Source organism: Schistosoma haematobium, chromosome ZW (assembly GCF_000699445.3).
Source record: "Schistosoma haematobium chromosome ZW, whole genome shotgun sequence".
In the NCBI taxonomy this organism is placed as follows: Eukaryota; Metazoa; Platyhelminthes; class Trematoda; order Strigeidida; family Schistosomatidae; genus Schistosoma; species Schistosoma haematobium.
Genome location: NC_067195.1, coordinates 54,455,019 through 54,470,339, shown reverse-complemented (window position 1 = coordinate 54,470,339; position 15,321 = coordinate 54,455,019). Strand labels below are relative to the sequence as shown.

General features: G+C 34.8%; 1 protein-coding gene across 2 annotated transcripts in view; it reads right to left on the bottom strand.

Moving 5' to 3' along the window:
- Positions 1-15,321, bottom strand: part of MAN1A2_1 (Mannosyl-oligosaccharide 1,2-alpha-mannosidase IB) — a 50,229-nt gene that overhangs the window by 32,868 nt on the left and 2,040 nt on the right. Inside the window, exons 2-6 of one of the 2 annotated variants that reach the window (XM_051211781.1) lie at positions 12,332-12,587; positions 12,145-12,289; positions 10,482-12,113; positions 10,387-10,445; positions 6,948-9,650 (exon numbers count right to left, since the gene is read on the bottom strand). In XM_051211781.1, coding sequence (XP_051071878.1) covers positions 8,959-9,282 — 324 coding nt within the window. In that variant the 5' untranslated portion in view covers positions 9,283-9,650; positions 10,387-10,445; positions 10,482-12,113; positions 12,145-12,289; positions 12,332-12,587 and the 3' untranslated portion in view covers positions 6,948-8,958. Of the gene's footprint in view, positions 1-1,324; positions 1,601-5,313; positions 5,420-6,947; positions 9,651-10,386; positions 10,446-10,481; positions 12,114-12,144; positions 12,290-12,331; positions 12,588-15,321 lie in introns of those variants that run through there. The other variant, XM_051211780.1, reaches the window with a different exon arrangement.

The window sequence follows — 15,321 nt, the reverse complement described above, 5'->3', positions numbered from 1 at the left end:
TGTATGAGTTAATTAAAATGATACCTTTATAGATATATTAAAGCTTTTAGAAAAATGATTGTACATATATATTTATGAATTGAATAAATTCATCGTAGATAATATATAGATAACCCTTCTTTTATTATAAATGAAATGTGTTTTTTAACTGACTAAAATTGAACGAAAATGTCAAGTTAATGTGTAAATAGGTAATAAATTTTACACAGAAAATAAAATTTAAAATAACACAGGTTTGATGACTAGTGACACAGAAAAAAACAAAACAAGAGACAATGAGTTCCTGACACATTTCAAATCTAGCAGATAAGAGATTGTTTTGTAAACAGATGGATGGTAGCTAGTATTTGAATTCACGACGCCCGTTTCGTCCTACTTGGGGGTCATCAGCTTGATGTGCCTCGACTCCAGAGTTGACGCTCACTCCATGACTCAAACCCAGTACCGTTCGCCTGAAACGTTATAGCGTTATCCAATTCACTACTGAGCCCAAATAGCCACCAGCTTATGCAGTGAGGTGAAGTTTGATAAAGGTACATACAAGTAGAACGAAACATGAGTCCCCTGTTAGCCACCATTCATTATAATGCCTGTGACTTAAGAAAATATCGAGTCAATCCGCACAGAATGAACATCTGACAATAAGAGAGACTGATCAATTGAAGTCCTAAGCGTCAATGGGAAGATTCAGACAATCAACACAAGATGAATCAAAAGATTGTTTTATTTACATTAAACAGAAATCCAGTGTTTCCCCGTTTTCTACGGTGGTCTAGCTTAAATAGACTTGCGATTTCAAATGTGATCACGGTCATCTAAACAACTGGTTTACTTCAGTATGTAAGGTATGGTGGAATTGTATATTTCCTGGCAAGTCTACAAAAATTTATTAACACGAGATGGTGAAAAAAAGTATGGAGCAAAAATATATATCACTTTTGATAGAGGGAGTTAGTAACGGCCAAAGGTTTTAATTGAATGTCATAAATAAGCTTTCAAGGTTTCAAACATTAACGGCATAAGAATAGAACAGTATTAATAATGCAAATGGTACTAAAAACAATGCGAAATATAAATATCTAAATCCGTTTTAAGAAAAACAGTATATACTGGGAACATTTTGAAGAATTTTGAAAGTAGGATCTCGCGAAAATGACTGGTATCGAGTAGCAAATGTTGAGAACTAAATCTCTGAAGTGAACTAAGGATAGAGAAAAATCACATTTTAAAAGTCATTCGTCAATATGTTTTGTGTTTTGGTGTCTGAAACATTTCAATTAATGTAACGGTGTATGAATAGCAAAACCGTAGATCCATAGCTTACCTCTCGAACCTTATCTCGCATAGAGGCTACTCTCTTATTTGCAGGAACGCCACCTTGAATTTCTTCCTTGGAAATAAGTGTTCCATATTTGAAAGCTGCAATTAGCGAAAGATTTTTAGAAATAGGAAGTGTTTGAGTAGGAAGCTTTTTTGCATTTTCTAAAACATCGGATTCTATAGGTATTTGTGCAGGTGGTTGGATTTGACGAGAATCCTGGTCAGACTCTGGAAGGTTAGGTGGAGGTCCGATTATCGGTGGCTTTGGGAATTTAGGAACCTTATAAAGAGAAAAATTACACGAAACGATTTCTTTAATATTGAAATCGATTGTAAAAAATATTGAATGAGTAGGAGTTTTTGGTAATGCACTGGAAATATAGTAATATATGAATGACATACTGAAACAATTCCTGGAAATAATTATCTCCTTTCGAAATGCTAAATTTACTCGTGAAATGTTTATAAAAACTGTAATGGTTACAAAATTGTCAGAAAAAGGTCGATCTAAGTCTGAGTGAGTATACAACTAGTCATTGTATAGGAATTTTAACGGTAAATAAAAATTTGCAGTACCTTGAATACGCTAACAGGGTTTTTAGTGTACTAAAAGTGAATCTCGTAATGCGTGTTTAGCAATTTTGGGAAGAATTTAGACGACTTAGTGTCAAGTTAAGTAATCAAAAGAAATAACGTCGAAAAAAGTAATTATCAGAGAAAAATCTAATATTCCTAAATCTGTACGAAGATAAGACTCAGTACAAAACTTAGAAATCTAAGATGATTGTAGTATTTCATTTCAAAATGTTTCATACACTTTTTTTGAATTTTATGACCGAATGAAACAAGTTGGATTGAAGTTTAACTACTTTGATCATTCCTTCCATCAACGAGAAGGCAAGATGTTCGTCATCCATGTGAAGCACCGTTTCCATCATAGCCATAGTCGGCAACAGAATTTTATTTACAAACAGCTTGTTTTAATTTTTACCGCTCTCGTACCGAAGTGCTTGGTATGAAAAGACTACGAAACAAATGTTACAATCAGTATAACCTGATTAGTTTGTTACATTTGCCAAGCCGAACAAACATGTCAACTTAAAAGCTAAAGTATATTTTTTCACTGCAATTGATATTGTGATCATCTTTGTCCTAAATTTTATTTTGTTAGTTTCCACCCTAGCTGTGCTAATTTGTAGTGTTGCGAATTAGATCAATATATGATTGTGCCAAGACGTATATTGTCTACGTCTATGAAAAATGGCTCTGGTCAATAAAGTTAAGCCAAATTATTACGAGGTAAACAGATTGTTACATTAAGACAATGTAAAACTTCGGTTTCATATCTTATACACATGAACTGATCATATATACATATAAACTAAGTAAAGAGAGCAATTCTTCTAAAAAAACCTATCGATTAATATGGACACAATGAAAAGGGAAGACAGTTAATTAGTTTGAAATACAATACTAAAAATAACTTCAGACTATGGCTACGTGCCGAGCAAAAATAAATATCCTATTTAAAAAAGGTTTGAAATGTATTACTCAGTGTTGTAGACAATAAAATTATAGATGCAACAAATCCTATTTTATGTTTAATGAAAAGCGGTCAACAAGATAACAGTTGGATTTTAAGAATAGAGGTTAAATTTTGTCACATTAAGAAGGCAATACCCGATAATTTGAGATTACTGACAGAGTTTTGTAATCTTAACCAGAATTATTCCCCAAGTATTAATTGAGCTACGATATTGAGTCACAGCGGTGATTGTAACACAATACTTCGAAATAACTGCAATGTTGAACAGTGAAGTTTACATATCCCAGCGGACAGGAATTTGAGCATAATCTGTTATTATTTTTTGCAGTAATGAGTAAATTCCACTAGTTCATCTATTTTGCCAATAACCATTGAGGCATACGTGTTATGTTTGATTGTCAGGTGTATTTACTTATTTGACTCCTTTAATAAACTGAATGTGTGATTATATAAAGTATTTATCATTTTACGATTGCTTGTCGAAACCTATCCGCTTGTTTGAACAATCTTCTCAGAATCATAGTCTCAGTTTGAGGATACGATTGTCAGTACATCCTAATTCTGTGATTGGATCCATAGATATTTTACGAATTAGTATATTAATTTTTTGAATCAATGAGTGCTAACACTATGTTTAGAGCGTTCGACTTTCATCCACTAAGTTGCGGGTTTTAACCCCCCACTCCACCTACTTTGATTTTGGGAACCAGGTAGTACCAACAGCCCACACAGAGTGTGGTTCAAAATTAGGTATAAGAATCAGTACCTGGTAGATGGGTTAATACAATTACAACAAAGTACAGAAAAGTAGAAAGGTTTGATATTGATTAAATCAAGTCATGTGATAGATCGACATCACTTTTATTATCGACACAAGAGACCAAGTAGTGAAGGTTTAACAGAGTAGCACTTGTACTATGTACGTCTTTGGGGATACACATTTTCTAATATTTCTCAGTCAACAGAAGGCGTCCCACAGATAGAACATAAACTAATTTTGACTGGCTGGATTATATTTATTTTATTTATTTTAAGACATAGATATTAGTACAAGGAGACACCAAATGCATATGCGCCACACAAATCACATTCGATATGTGTGAGGGCTGTGATACTGCCCGGGTGCCCAAACCGAAGCACGTGGTTTTCTTAGGGGGCCACTCCCCGAGCCTTCGACCTGAAAGTCTGACCCACAAGACAGTGGAGCATCGTAAGGAGATGCAGTCCCATGGTAGCCGGTGACCAACAATTGGTTCATATGCCATTTGTTCCCGAAGGATACTGGAGCCCATGTGCACCATTGGTTTGGAATCCGGTTAAGGCACCGGACATTCGCTTTTCGTCCTCTCAATTTCGTAAACAACACCCCCGCCACGAGAAGGCAGTGAGTAGGACTTCCCTGGCAGAGGCTATATACGCGTGGCCATGTGAGAGCATTTCGCGAGGGAGAGCGGACTCTCAATAAAGATATGGAGTTACACGTGTACGTGAACACTTATTTTCATGAACGGTACCGATTAGTAAAATGGATGCTCAAAATCATTGTTTCTTATAATTATCAGAAAAAATGCACAAAGTAGAAATTATTCAGGAATCAGTACAGTATGTTCAAAATCCTACTACATTTATTTATAATAATATAACGAAGCTTATCATGCAATTAGAGACTTAGTAAATTTAAGCAGTAAAGATAATAATGATAATTTTGTTTATATGATTAATTTATAATATTCGAATTCCATAATGATCACGTACACTTATACATGATACTGGATTCAAATTCAACTACTGAATGTATACAACTTTAAAACGTGGTTTAAGTAATTTATTAAAAATTAATTAATTAACTCTTTTGTGAAATGAGTTTACTTAGATTATTAATTAGAATAGATAAATATTTTCTATGGTATTTTTGTTCAATTAATCTTCTATTGGTGAAGTTGATAATCAGCGTTGAAATCAAATAATGACTACTAAATTGAAATATGACATTGTTAACATAAATATGATGAATAGTTGGTTGATATAAGTGAGGTCTGTGTTTGGAGACTTTATTATGATACTGCTCTAAATCACTTGCAATAATGCCTAAATATTTATTTTGTGGCGCATATATATTTGGTGCCCTCCTGTACCAATATTTATGTGTTCAAATAAATAAATAAATAAAAATATTTATTATTTTCCTTTCTTTTAGTCTTGAATATGATAAGATTCAAAATACAATTTTATCGATTCTTCAGTGTCAAATAGCAATCTATTCTTATTGCTCATGATCACAGATGCTGTATAAAAGGTGTCCACTTAAAGCACAGACCAAACGTTGATATTTTAAGTAATAAATCCATCAAAGATGCTCCAATAAATTTATGTTTAAGTAGCCATTTATTCACATTACTGAGTACCTTACTAACAGATATTGAAAATTACAGAGAAAATTTACTTACCTCTTCATAAAAGTAGCTAAGTAAACTTGTTATGACAAAGATTATTATGACAACTAGAATCAAGTGAAAAATACGTTGACATCGGAAACTTCGGATTCGTATTTTCCTATAATAAAAAAAGAAAAAACAAATCAAATCGGTATGACCGCAAATCAACTAGTTGGATATTAAGGCACTCATCTTTGAGAAACAAGAATATTCAAGAAGTGAAATTTTGTTAAACAGTAAACTTAGTTAAGCATAAACAAGCGACTGATCACGATGTTACAAATGTCTATAAAACCAGTAAAGCACAATACCGAATATATCTTTCTTTTCTATGATCACGCTAACTTGAATCACCACCCCTTAAAAGTTTGTTCAATAAATTGTTACATTCGTTATATAAGAAATTACATATAACCACTTATAGGTAAGTCAAGATTCTAATATATGACAAAAAAATTGAAAGACGTTCGCTTAGATCTTAGTATTGTAGCCTCATGTCACTATGATATTTGAAACTCAGAAAAATGCATCTTTTGAATTTTAAACCTAGAGAATTGATTTGATAGAGTTGGATAACATTAGAGCCGATGGTGCGTATTCAAACTTTTAATATCCATTTGTATGTTATGAGGACGGAGAACGTTGAAACCATTACAAGTATGACAAACTGGTATAATGATGAATGTGTGCTTTAATGACAAACATTTTTGTACAAAAGGTGAGTAAATTTGACTTAACAGCTAATTGGTCTTAGTCATTGAATAAAAAGTATAAGTATATGAAAATATCAACTACTAGGCTTTTATGAACGTTAAAACCGAGATGTGATCAGAATAAACCACCAAATAATACAATGACCAACAAATTAGGATTTACATTGTGCAGAAATAAAAACACTAACACATTCATTAGTCGTTTCTATTGATGCTAAGACAATTTAATATGTATGGGTATTTGGCGGGATCTAAGTGATTGGCTAAAAAGGACAAGATCTTAAGAAAGGAATTTGAGTTATGGAAGTGGTTAAAATAAAATTCAGGAACGAGCGTCAGATTCTGTGTTTGCAGAGTAGATAAATTTACAGAATGCTAATTATCTGCCATTATAAGTTCTAAATTATCGTCATATAAAAAGAAACGGAAAGAGTAGAAATCTACATATAGAAGGGGTACATAGGTGCACTCATTTTAGAATGATAAACAAAAACGTGAAATATTGTGTAGATCAAAACAACAGAGGTTATTGTTTACAACTTGGACCGCATTATAACGAAAAGAATAACAGTTAATGGTCGAAGTTCTAGATTCACAGGGTGGTGGATGACGTTAGAAAATTAAAGAATGTTAGGTTCCACGTTATACAATTTCTAATTATTTTGAATGTGCCAACAGATAAATTATTCATCCTATTTACAGATGAGAAGAATAACACAACTACGTGTGACTGACAGTTAGATCTTTTTTGCCACTCAGTCAGGGATTTTCATCGAATATGATAAGTTGGTGAGTTATTCTTCGAACAAATGACATTGCGTTCGATAATATTATCTCCCATTACCAAACTAAGAATATTGCACTTATATATATATATATATATATATATATATATATATATATATATATATATATATATATATAAACTACGCGAAGCAGTAATTCATAGCAAACTATGTGACGCACAAACGACTATTCGGAAACTATAAAAACATTGGTATCTGAGTGAGAATTACCAAATACACACGTGACAACTCAAAAGCAAATAAAAGGCTGTAGATATTTTTTACGTCAAATTCTGTTAAGAATGAAACGCACAGTTGCATAAAACAGTGAATACCGAGTTTATAAAAGACTTTAGTTACAAAACCCGTCACTGATGGGACTGAATGACTTCAACCTTTTACCAAATACAAGTAAGGCCAGAAACAATTCTGAACCAAACAATTGTCCAATCATCTTCAAATACTAAATTTGTTTATGATGTGAAGTGTTTTCGGATTATGATATATGGTGTTCTAAATGTATGCTATTCTTATCCAAATCTAATGATAATGTGAAAATTTAGGCCATGGCCATGATCACACTAGTCAATCTGTTATTATCGTAAAGTTTGTCAGTGTGTGTTGATTCAAATAGTCGTTGGTGTTGTATTATTGTGTAAATCAATGGTAATCAGATGAATTAAAGTAAAATAATTAACTAAATAATTGAATGTACTTTGTTAGGTATGAAAGGACAGAATATCACTTACTAATCAACATTTACTAAAGTGCACCCAGCTACATACCATCTCATCTATTCAGATTTTTCGGATTTATCTATGTATGAAAGTATTTGTTTAGCATAGCTTTGGTCTCAAAGTCGATTTTGTGTTACCTATCTACTGAATGTATTGTTACTGGTGATGTCAAGCTAAATGACCATTTAAGGATTAAGAGTTTTAAACATCACTATATCCCCTACCACTTATAATCAATTGCCTGAATGTCTCGCCGACATTACAATTACTGCATTTAGTTCTGTAGTTCACATTTGGATATCGTATCCTTGGTATTTACTTGTGTAGAATAGAGCATCAATGATACGAAAACGCAATTTTACATGTTTATTTGGAATTATGGTGTTCTCGGATTTATCTTGATGGTATGAGACGATAGTCTTAATCGAAACTGTTGGTGGATATTTTGATTTAATTCTACTTTCATGTTAATTATACTTCGTACAAAATATTTGGAATGATTATTTAGTCCTTAGGGTAGATATGATTAAATATTATCCAATCCATTTACCTTGTGGTTCGATAACAAGATAAAAACCTCTGATAATCAGATTTTTAGCAACTGTTACTTTTATTGGTAAAGCATACGTTGGAATTTATCCTGAATGTATTTCTAAATATGTTAGATTGAAGAAAATACCAACCTTCATGTGATATTATAATCTTTTTTAATTGACTAGTCGAAAATGCTAGTTTGTGGCTAACCGATTAGATCTTGTAGGCAAACTTGATGTTACTTGATATAATGTTCACATTATTTAAAAGGTCCATTCAATCCATCTAATTTCATAATGACTAAAATAGTATCTGTAAACTGAAACCAGAATTTTTGACGGGACTGTGTACACTACAATGATAATACACCTGTTCATAGTAAATACATAAAAATTCAGATCGTCACAAAAGCTAGAGATCCCATTATAGCAAATTCTATTAATCAATGTATATCCCTTCGAAATATGAATAACACGAAATTTATGTACAGTGTTAAGCTTGTAATAAGCTCAAAGAGTGTCCCGAGTTACAACGCAAATTTACGTTTTCATAACATTTTAAATATTCTTAAATTATAACCAACGATTTCTTAATCGTTGAATGAATAAATAAAGAGCAACCATTAAACATTCCCACTACTTCAATCTCTTCAATACGTGTTGAAGTAGTTTTATTCTTCAATTCATTTTAAATTTTGATTCCATAATTCATTTCTCTTTCATCAGGCTTGCTGATTTTTCCCGGGTATTTTGGACGATGTTAAGTCTATGACTTTGTGGATTAAATCACTTCCTGTGGGTTTTTAATGTTCGATAAAATTTACAAAAGTAGGAGCCCCTAGATGACTATCTAAGTATATAATTATGATCATGGTAATAGCCTAAAGTGTCACATAACCATTAAATTCGGATAAGAATGATATACATTTACACATACATTTAGAACATCATATATCGTAATCTGAAAACATTTCACATCATAAACAAATTTAGTGTTTGAAGATGACTGAACAATCGTTTGGTCCAGAAATTTCTTGGCCTTATTTATCTTTGATGATTTTGAATGCTTCGCTGAACAAGATTGAGAATCACAGAATAAAACGTTAAAACTTTCAAATTCCCTTCGCGGTGATTTCAAAATTTTAATTTCACATCTAATATGTGTCCCGTCGGTATTACTATAATACGATCCATAATTGAACATTAAGACCATGAAAGTATTACGTAAAGATATCCTGAAAAATTACATCAACGGTCAACAGACAAATGCCCTATTGCCAAAAAACACACAAAACATATAAGATTATTCATTAACTTTTCGAATTTTATGTGCCATAGACGAATGGAATAAAAAGTTTATTAGATACGCACACATAAACAAAGATTTACACACCCACTAAAGTAAAGCAGTCTCTTAAGCAAGCTTGATATAAGCGATTTAATGAAGTAAATAATTAATTTAAATCAGAAAAATTGTGTGGAATGAAATCAAAACTTAGGTCGAATTCAATTTTCTAAATTAATTCAAGATAAACAATAAGTATCATATATATTTCTCCAAATGACATGTCTGAAAAGCAACTGAAAGTGCAAAAAACGAGAAGTTAGCATCACTTTTAGAACGTTCTAAATTTACAGCAGGAACAGAAGCTATTCAAACGAATGTAAACAAATACTATTTTAACCTAATTATATGTAATGCTACTCAGAGATTACGTCATATTATTGGTTTTTCAGATTCATTTGTACATCACTTTTAGAACGTACTAAATTTACAGCAGGAACAGAAGCTATTCAAACGAATGTAAACAAATACTATTTTAACCTAATTATATGTAATGCTACTGAGAGATTACGTCATATTATTGATTTTTCAGATTCATTTGTACATCTGTGTGTATTAGGTTACAAAGTATACATACATTATTTAAGAGTTATCGATGCTTTTACAAATGTGTAAGTTGGAATGATTATGAACATGTGATACACAAAAGCAAAAGTCATCTACATAGACTTCTAACTGAATCATACGTCTATGAAATCATTTTGGAAATAATGGAGCATAAAAAGCTTATAGAATTCGACAACCATGAAATATAATGCCACTCAGCATATGCATTAAGAATGAAAAAGCAATAGGCAATACCGCATAACATAACCAATGTGGACAATCACAAACAGCGTCTGACTTTCTAGTCACACAAAACGAATATTTAATTTATTGAAATAAGTGTGATTCTTCGTAAAAAAAAAGAACAAGTTATATTTACAAAAGATGCAAAGCTTTAGATATATAAATGCGATAGAAGATTCTTACTTTTCGTAAAATGCAAAATCGAAAATTTAGTTCAGGACAAATAGAAAAAGTAATATCCACTAAGAGGGCATTGATGATAGGAAAAAAACTATTACTTGACAAATCGTACAAAACTCGAGAAAGATTGACTCGCGAGGAGCAGGCTGGTTTTCGTTCTGGTCGAGGATGCATTCATCATATCCACCCTCCTCAAAAGGTTAGAACATCGTCATACCTATCACAGGCCAACAGTCGTAGTGTTTCTTGACAATAAGGTTGCCTTCGATTCGTTGGACAGGGTTGTTCTCTGGGATTGTCTATTGAAGATGGGTGTGCCTGAGAAGTTTATTAACATCTTGAAAGCCCTTTATACAAACACCTCAGGTAGTGAGGGCATACAATCACCTCTCTCCACTGTTCCGTTCAAACAGTGGGGTTAAACAGGGTTGCTTAATCTCACCATTCCTCTTCAACTTTGCCATCGATGATGCTCTGGAAACAGTTCTGATGGATGTAGGTAATGGTGGTGTTGATCTGTTGCCTGGAGACTTTTAGACCTTGAGTATGTGGATGATATTGTCCTACTGTACGATTATACCCTAGCTATGCAATCTGCACTTGATCAGTTGGCAGTGTCCGTAAATTATGGTATGTGCTTTGCACCTTCGAAGTACAAAATACTTTTACAAGACTGGCAGGACCCTGAACCTGCACTCACTCTGGGTAGTGAGCAAATAGAAGTAATCGAGAAGTTCGTGTATCTGGGTAGCTGCATAAGTGTGGTGTGGCGTGGGTAATGAGATCAATTCACGTCTAGCGAAAGCCAGAGCGGCTTATGTCAATATGGGCCATCTTTGGAGCCTTTACGACGTTAGTCTGACTGTAAAAGTTCGGATCTACAACGCATCGGTGAGAGCAGTTTTGATCTGTGCTTATGAAACCTGGTCTCTTCGAGTTGAGAATGTTAAGTGACTCTCTTTGTTTGATCACTGCTGACATTTAGTGGCAACATCATGTCAGTAATACAAGGGTTTGGCAACGTGCGTTCGGGCAGTAACGATAATTGGATCGGTGTCACTACCTGAAAAAACCAAAGTCGGTGTCTCTCACATGTGCTACGAATGTCGTCCCAGCGAATTCCACATCACGTGTTAACTGCAGACGCTAGGACTGGTTGGATAAAGAGGAGGTTGTCATTACATGACATGATAACGTGTGAAAGTGGTAAATGGCAGTAACCTGTCAGACCTTCACATAGCGTCTTAAGACGCTACTGGATATGGCTAAGAATAGAACCCAGTGAGGGTCCTGTTGAACTTTTCTTTTTATTACTTCACGTAAGTGAGTGGATCTTATTTGACTGAAAGGATCTTTTCGAACTGTATTCTTAACTGAACTGTTTCCCTGTTACTCTTTTTACGCTCATTTATTTATTTTTTATTGATTACACTGACTTCCCCTTCCTTATCTCTTTGCAATCGCATTTTCTTATTGCGTGGCGCATATATATTTTGGTACCCCTTTAGACCAACATTTCTGCTGTAAATAATTGTCTTTAGAAAGATTCCTTTGACATGAAAATAGTTTTTAATTTAAAAACGATCGAAGTCTCAAAACTAGAGTAACTTACTGTTAGCGGGACATAGACTAGGTTAAAGCAAGCTCAATGCACGATTGCTTTGGTGCATGCTGATTGTCTAATTCTTATCCAATCAGCACTAGTCGATAGTTGGAGAATACTCTAGAATCTTCTCATGTAAAAACTATAAATACACTGACGTTTTCCCTATTGTGCTTCTGGCTTGCATCTTGCTTCCATCTAACCTTGTTATTTGGAATATAATCTCTTTCCTGTTCAACCGTGTTCTAATTTGGGGTCTTGTCGAGTGATTTAGTGTCCAAGAATACTAAGCAATAGGAATAGCTGGGTCATAACCGTAAGAAGAGAGAGATTTATAACACTTACCTACTTCATAATCTCACCCATAAAGTGAATTATACGATAAAAATTCTCAGGAAACATCGTATTAACTTCTCATTCGCGATGAGACTAGAAAGGTTAATACGAGGTACACTATGTATTTAGATGTGAAAACAATGATCCTGGAGGAGTTAATTAATCTAAGCATAACACAAATATGTACCAACACAGTTGCTTATGAACGCGCAAAAAATTTAGACTTACATATTTTCCACTATAGATAAGGAGTCTGCATCCACACCTGAAATGGTAATTCACGAAAAAAAAAGTTATATTTAAAGCAATCGTAGATGACTTTGCTAAAATCTTTCATAAACAATGCAAGACCATGGAAATACGGAGTTTAAGTCAAATAATTCACATTAATGGAGAAGCATCTAAATGAGTCAGTTAGTCATCTATAACGTTGGATCAGGCACATAAATGCATCGATCCAAGATGTCACACATCATTAGCACAACAACATCAACAAAGTCATAGAACCACTTATTTCAATGGTAGTAAAATATATGAAAAAAGATTGAATATAAGGATATGATGCAAGGAGAAAGAATTAGGTTGTAGAAAGAAAGGTACAAAGTAATTTTATTCTCGCGGTTTAAGGGAAGACAAAGAGTGCATACACCTACACCATCCTCATCGATTCTGAGCAATGACACAAACAGTCTCCAACCAACGGTTTTAAGACAATTACGAGGATCTCAACAGAGAAGTCTGCATTTACCAGCATGGCTCAGACTAGAAGCTAGTGACCTGGTGGAATGATGCCACGTTTTGATCTGGCCATATCTAACGTTCTTCCATTCATCTCCAACACTAGTCAGTAATGTGTTCCGTGGTATTCGGTGGTTGGGCATGTGTAATACGTGACCCAACTATCTAAGTCCATGAAAATTCACAACCTCATAAACCGATTTACTATCATTCCCTAATACTATGAGTCTCACCTCACCATTACTTACTCGGTGACCCCAGCAAATGTGAGCGATATTTCTAAGACATCGGTGACAAAATACTAGTAACTTACGAGTATTATCTATCCTTAATAGTCACGTATAACAGACATAAAGTAAAACGAAACGAACAGATGCGCAGCATATTCATTCCTTAATTGATAGACGGATATCTCGTCTTCGTCTTAGGTGACATAAGTTGAAAAAATCCAAACGACCTTTTTGAATCCATGTAGAAATTTCATCAGACACCAACCAATTAGGGTTGGTCAGACTTCACTCTCTATCCTTAGTTCAAGTGTTGATGCAGGTAAGCCCTGAAGCAACAAATTGAATTTAGAGGAGGAGAAACGGATCCCAAACACCCTTACACTGTTGCTCAGTGCTACCAAAAGACTGCATTTCATCAGCGTCTTCACCAAACACGACTATGTCACTAGTGTATTCTAAGTCGACAAGTGGACCTCCTGGAAGGGAATTAATTCCTGAAAATTCCATCGACGGGAACCTTATTTCAAGTAGTAGGTCTATGGTGAAATTGAACAAAAATGGAGATAGTCGAAAGACTTGTCGGACACCCCTTGAGGTTGCGAAATCAGATGACAGTTCGCCACAAGCTCTCACTCGACATTCTCGTCGACTGAATTATCGAGTATTGATCTCCTACCAGGAGGTCCACTTATCGACTTAGAATACGCAGATGACATAGTCCTGTTTGGTGAAGACGCTGACGAAATGCAGAGTCTTCTGGTAGCACTGAGCAACAATGCCAGAATGTTTGGAATGCGCTTCTCTTCCTCTAAATGCAAGTTGTTGCTTCAGGACTGGTCTGCGTCAACATCTGAACTAAGGATAGGGAGTGAAGTAGTCGAACGCGTCGACAACTTCACTTATCTCGGAAGTCTGATCAGCCGTAATGGGTTGGTGTCTGACGAAATCTCAACACGGATTCGAAAAGCTCGCTTGGCTTTTGCCAACTTACGTCACCTATGGCGTAGGTGAGATATCCGCCTATCAAAAAAGGACGGGTATACTGCACGGCAGTCCGTTCTGTTTTAATTTACGGCAGCGAAACATGGCCATTAAGAGTAGAAGACACTCGTAAGCTACTAGTATTTGACCACAGATGACTTAGAAATATTGCTGGCGTCTGCTGGGATCACGAGGTAAGTAATAGTGAGGTTAAACGCAGGGTATTAGGGAATGATGGTAAATCAGTTGATGAGTTTGTCAATCTTCATCGACTGAGATGGTTGGGTCACGTGTTACGTATGCCTGAACACCGATTACCACGACGTGCAATGCTAACCGGTATTGGAGATGGTTGGAAGAAAGTTAGGGGCGGCCAAACCAAAACGTGGCATCAGTGCTTGAAGTCACTAACTTCTAGTCTGAGCCATGTTGGTAGATGCAGACTACTTGGTTGGGGTCCGCGTGACTATCGTGACCAATGGTTGGAGACTCTTGGTGACATGGCTCAGAATCGATCACAATGGCGTCGGTGTATACACTCCCTGTCTTCCCTTAAACTATGAGATTAAAATCGCTTCATATCTTTCTACGAACTAAATCTTTCTTCCTGCACTATATCCTTATTGCAATCTTTCTTTTATATATTACCACCTCTGAATTAACCACTTATATGAATCCGGTGTCCATCTTGTTGTGTTAATGAGGTATGGCAACTTGGACCGATGCACATATGTGCCTGGTCCTACGTTGTAGCTGACTGACTGACTCACTCGACTCGTAGTGTTCGAGTTAAGAGCTTTCGAAAAATTCGTGTACTTTTGAGGTGCGCCTTCCAATGAAAGACTCGCAGAACCTCTCGCTCTACAGAGTCAAATGCTGCTTTTAAGTCAAGAAAGACCATCATCATCATTTATCTATTTGAACACATAAATATTGGTACAAAGGGGCACCGAATACATATGCGCCACACAAGTCACTTGATTTGTGTGTGGCTTGTGATACTGCTCGGGTGCCCAGATCGGAGCAGATGGTTTTCTTTGGGAGCGACGC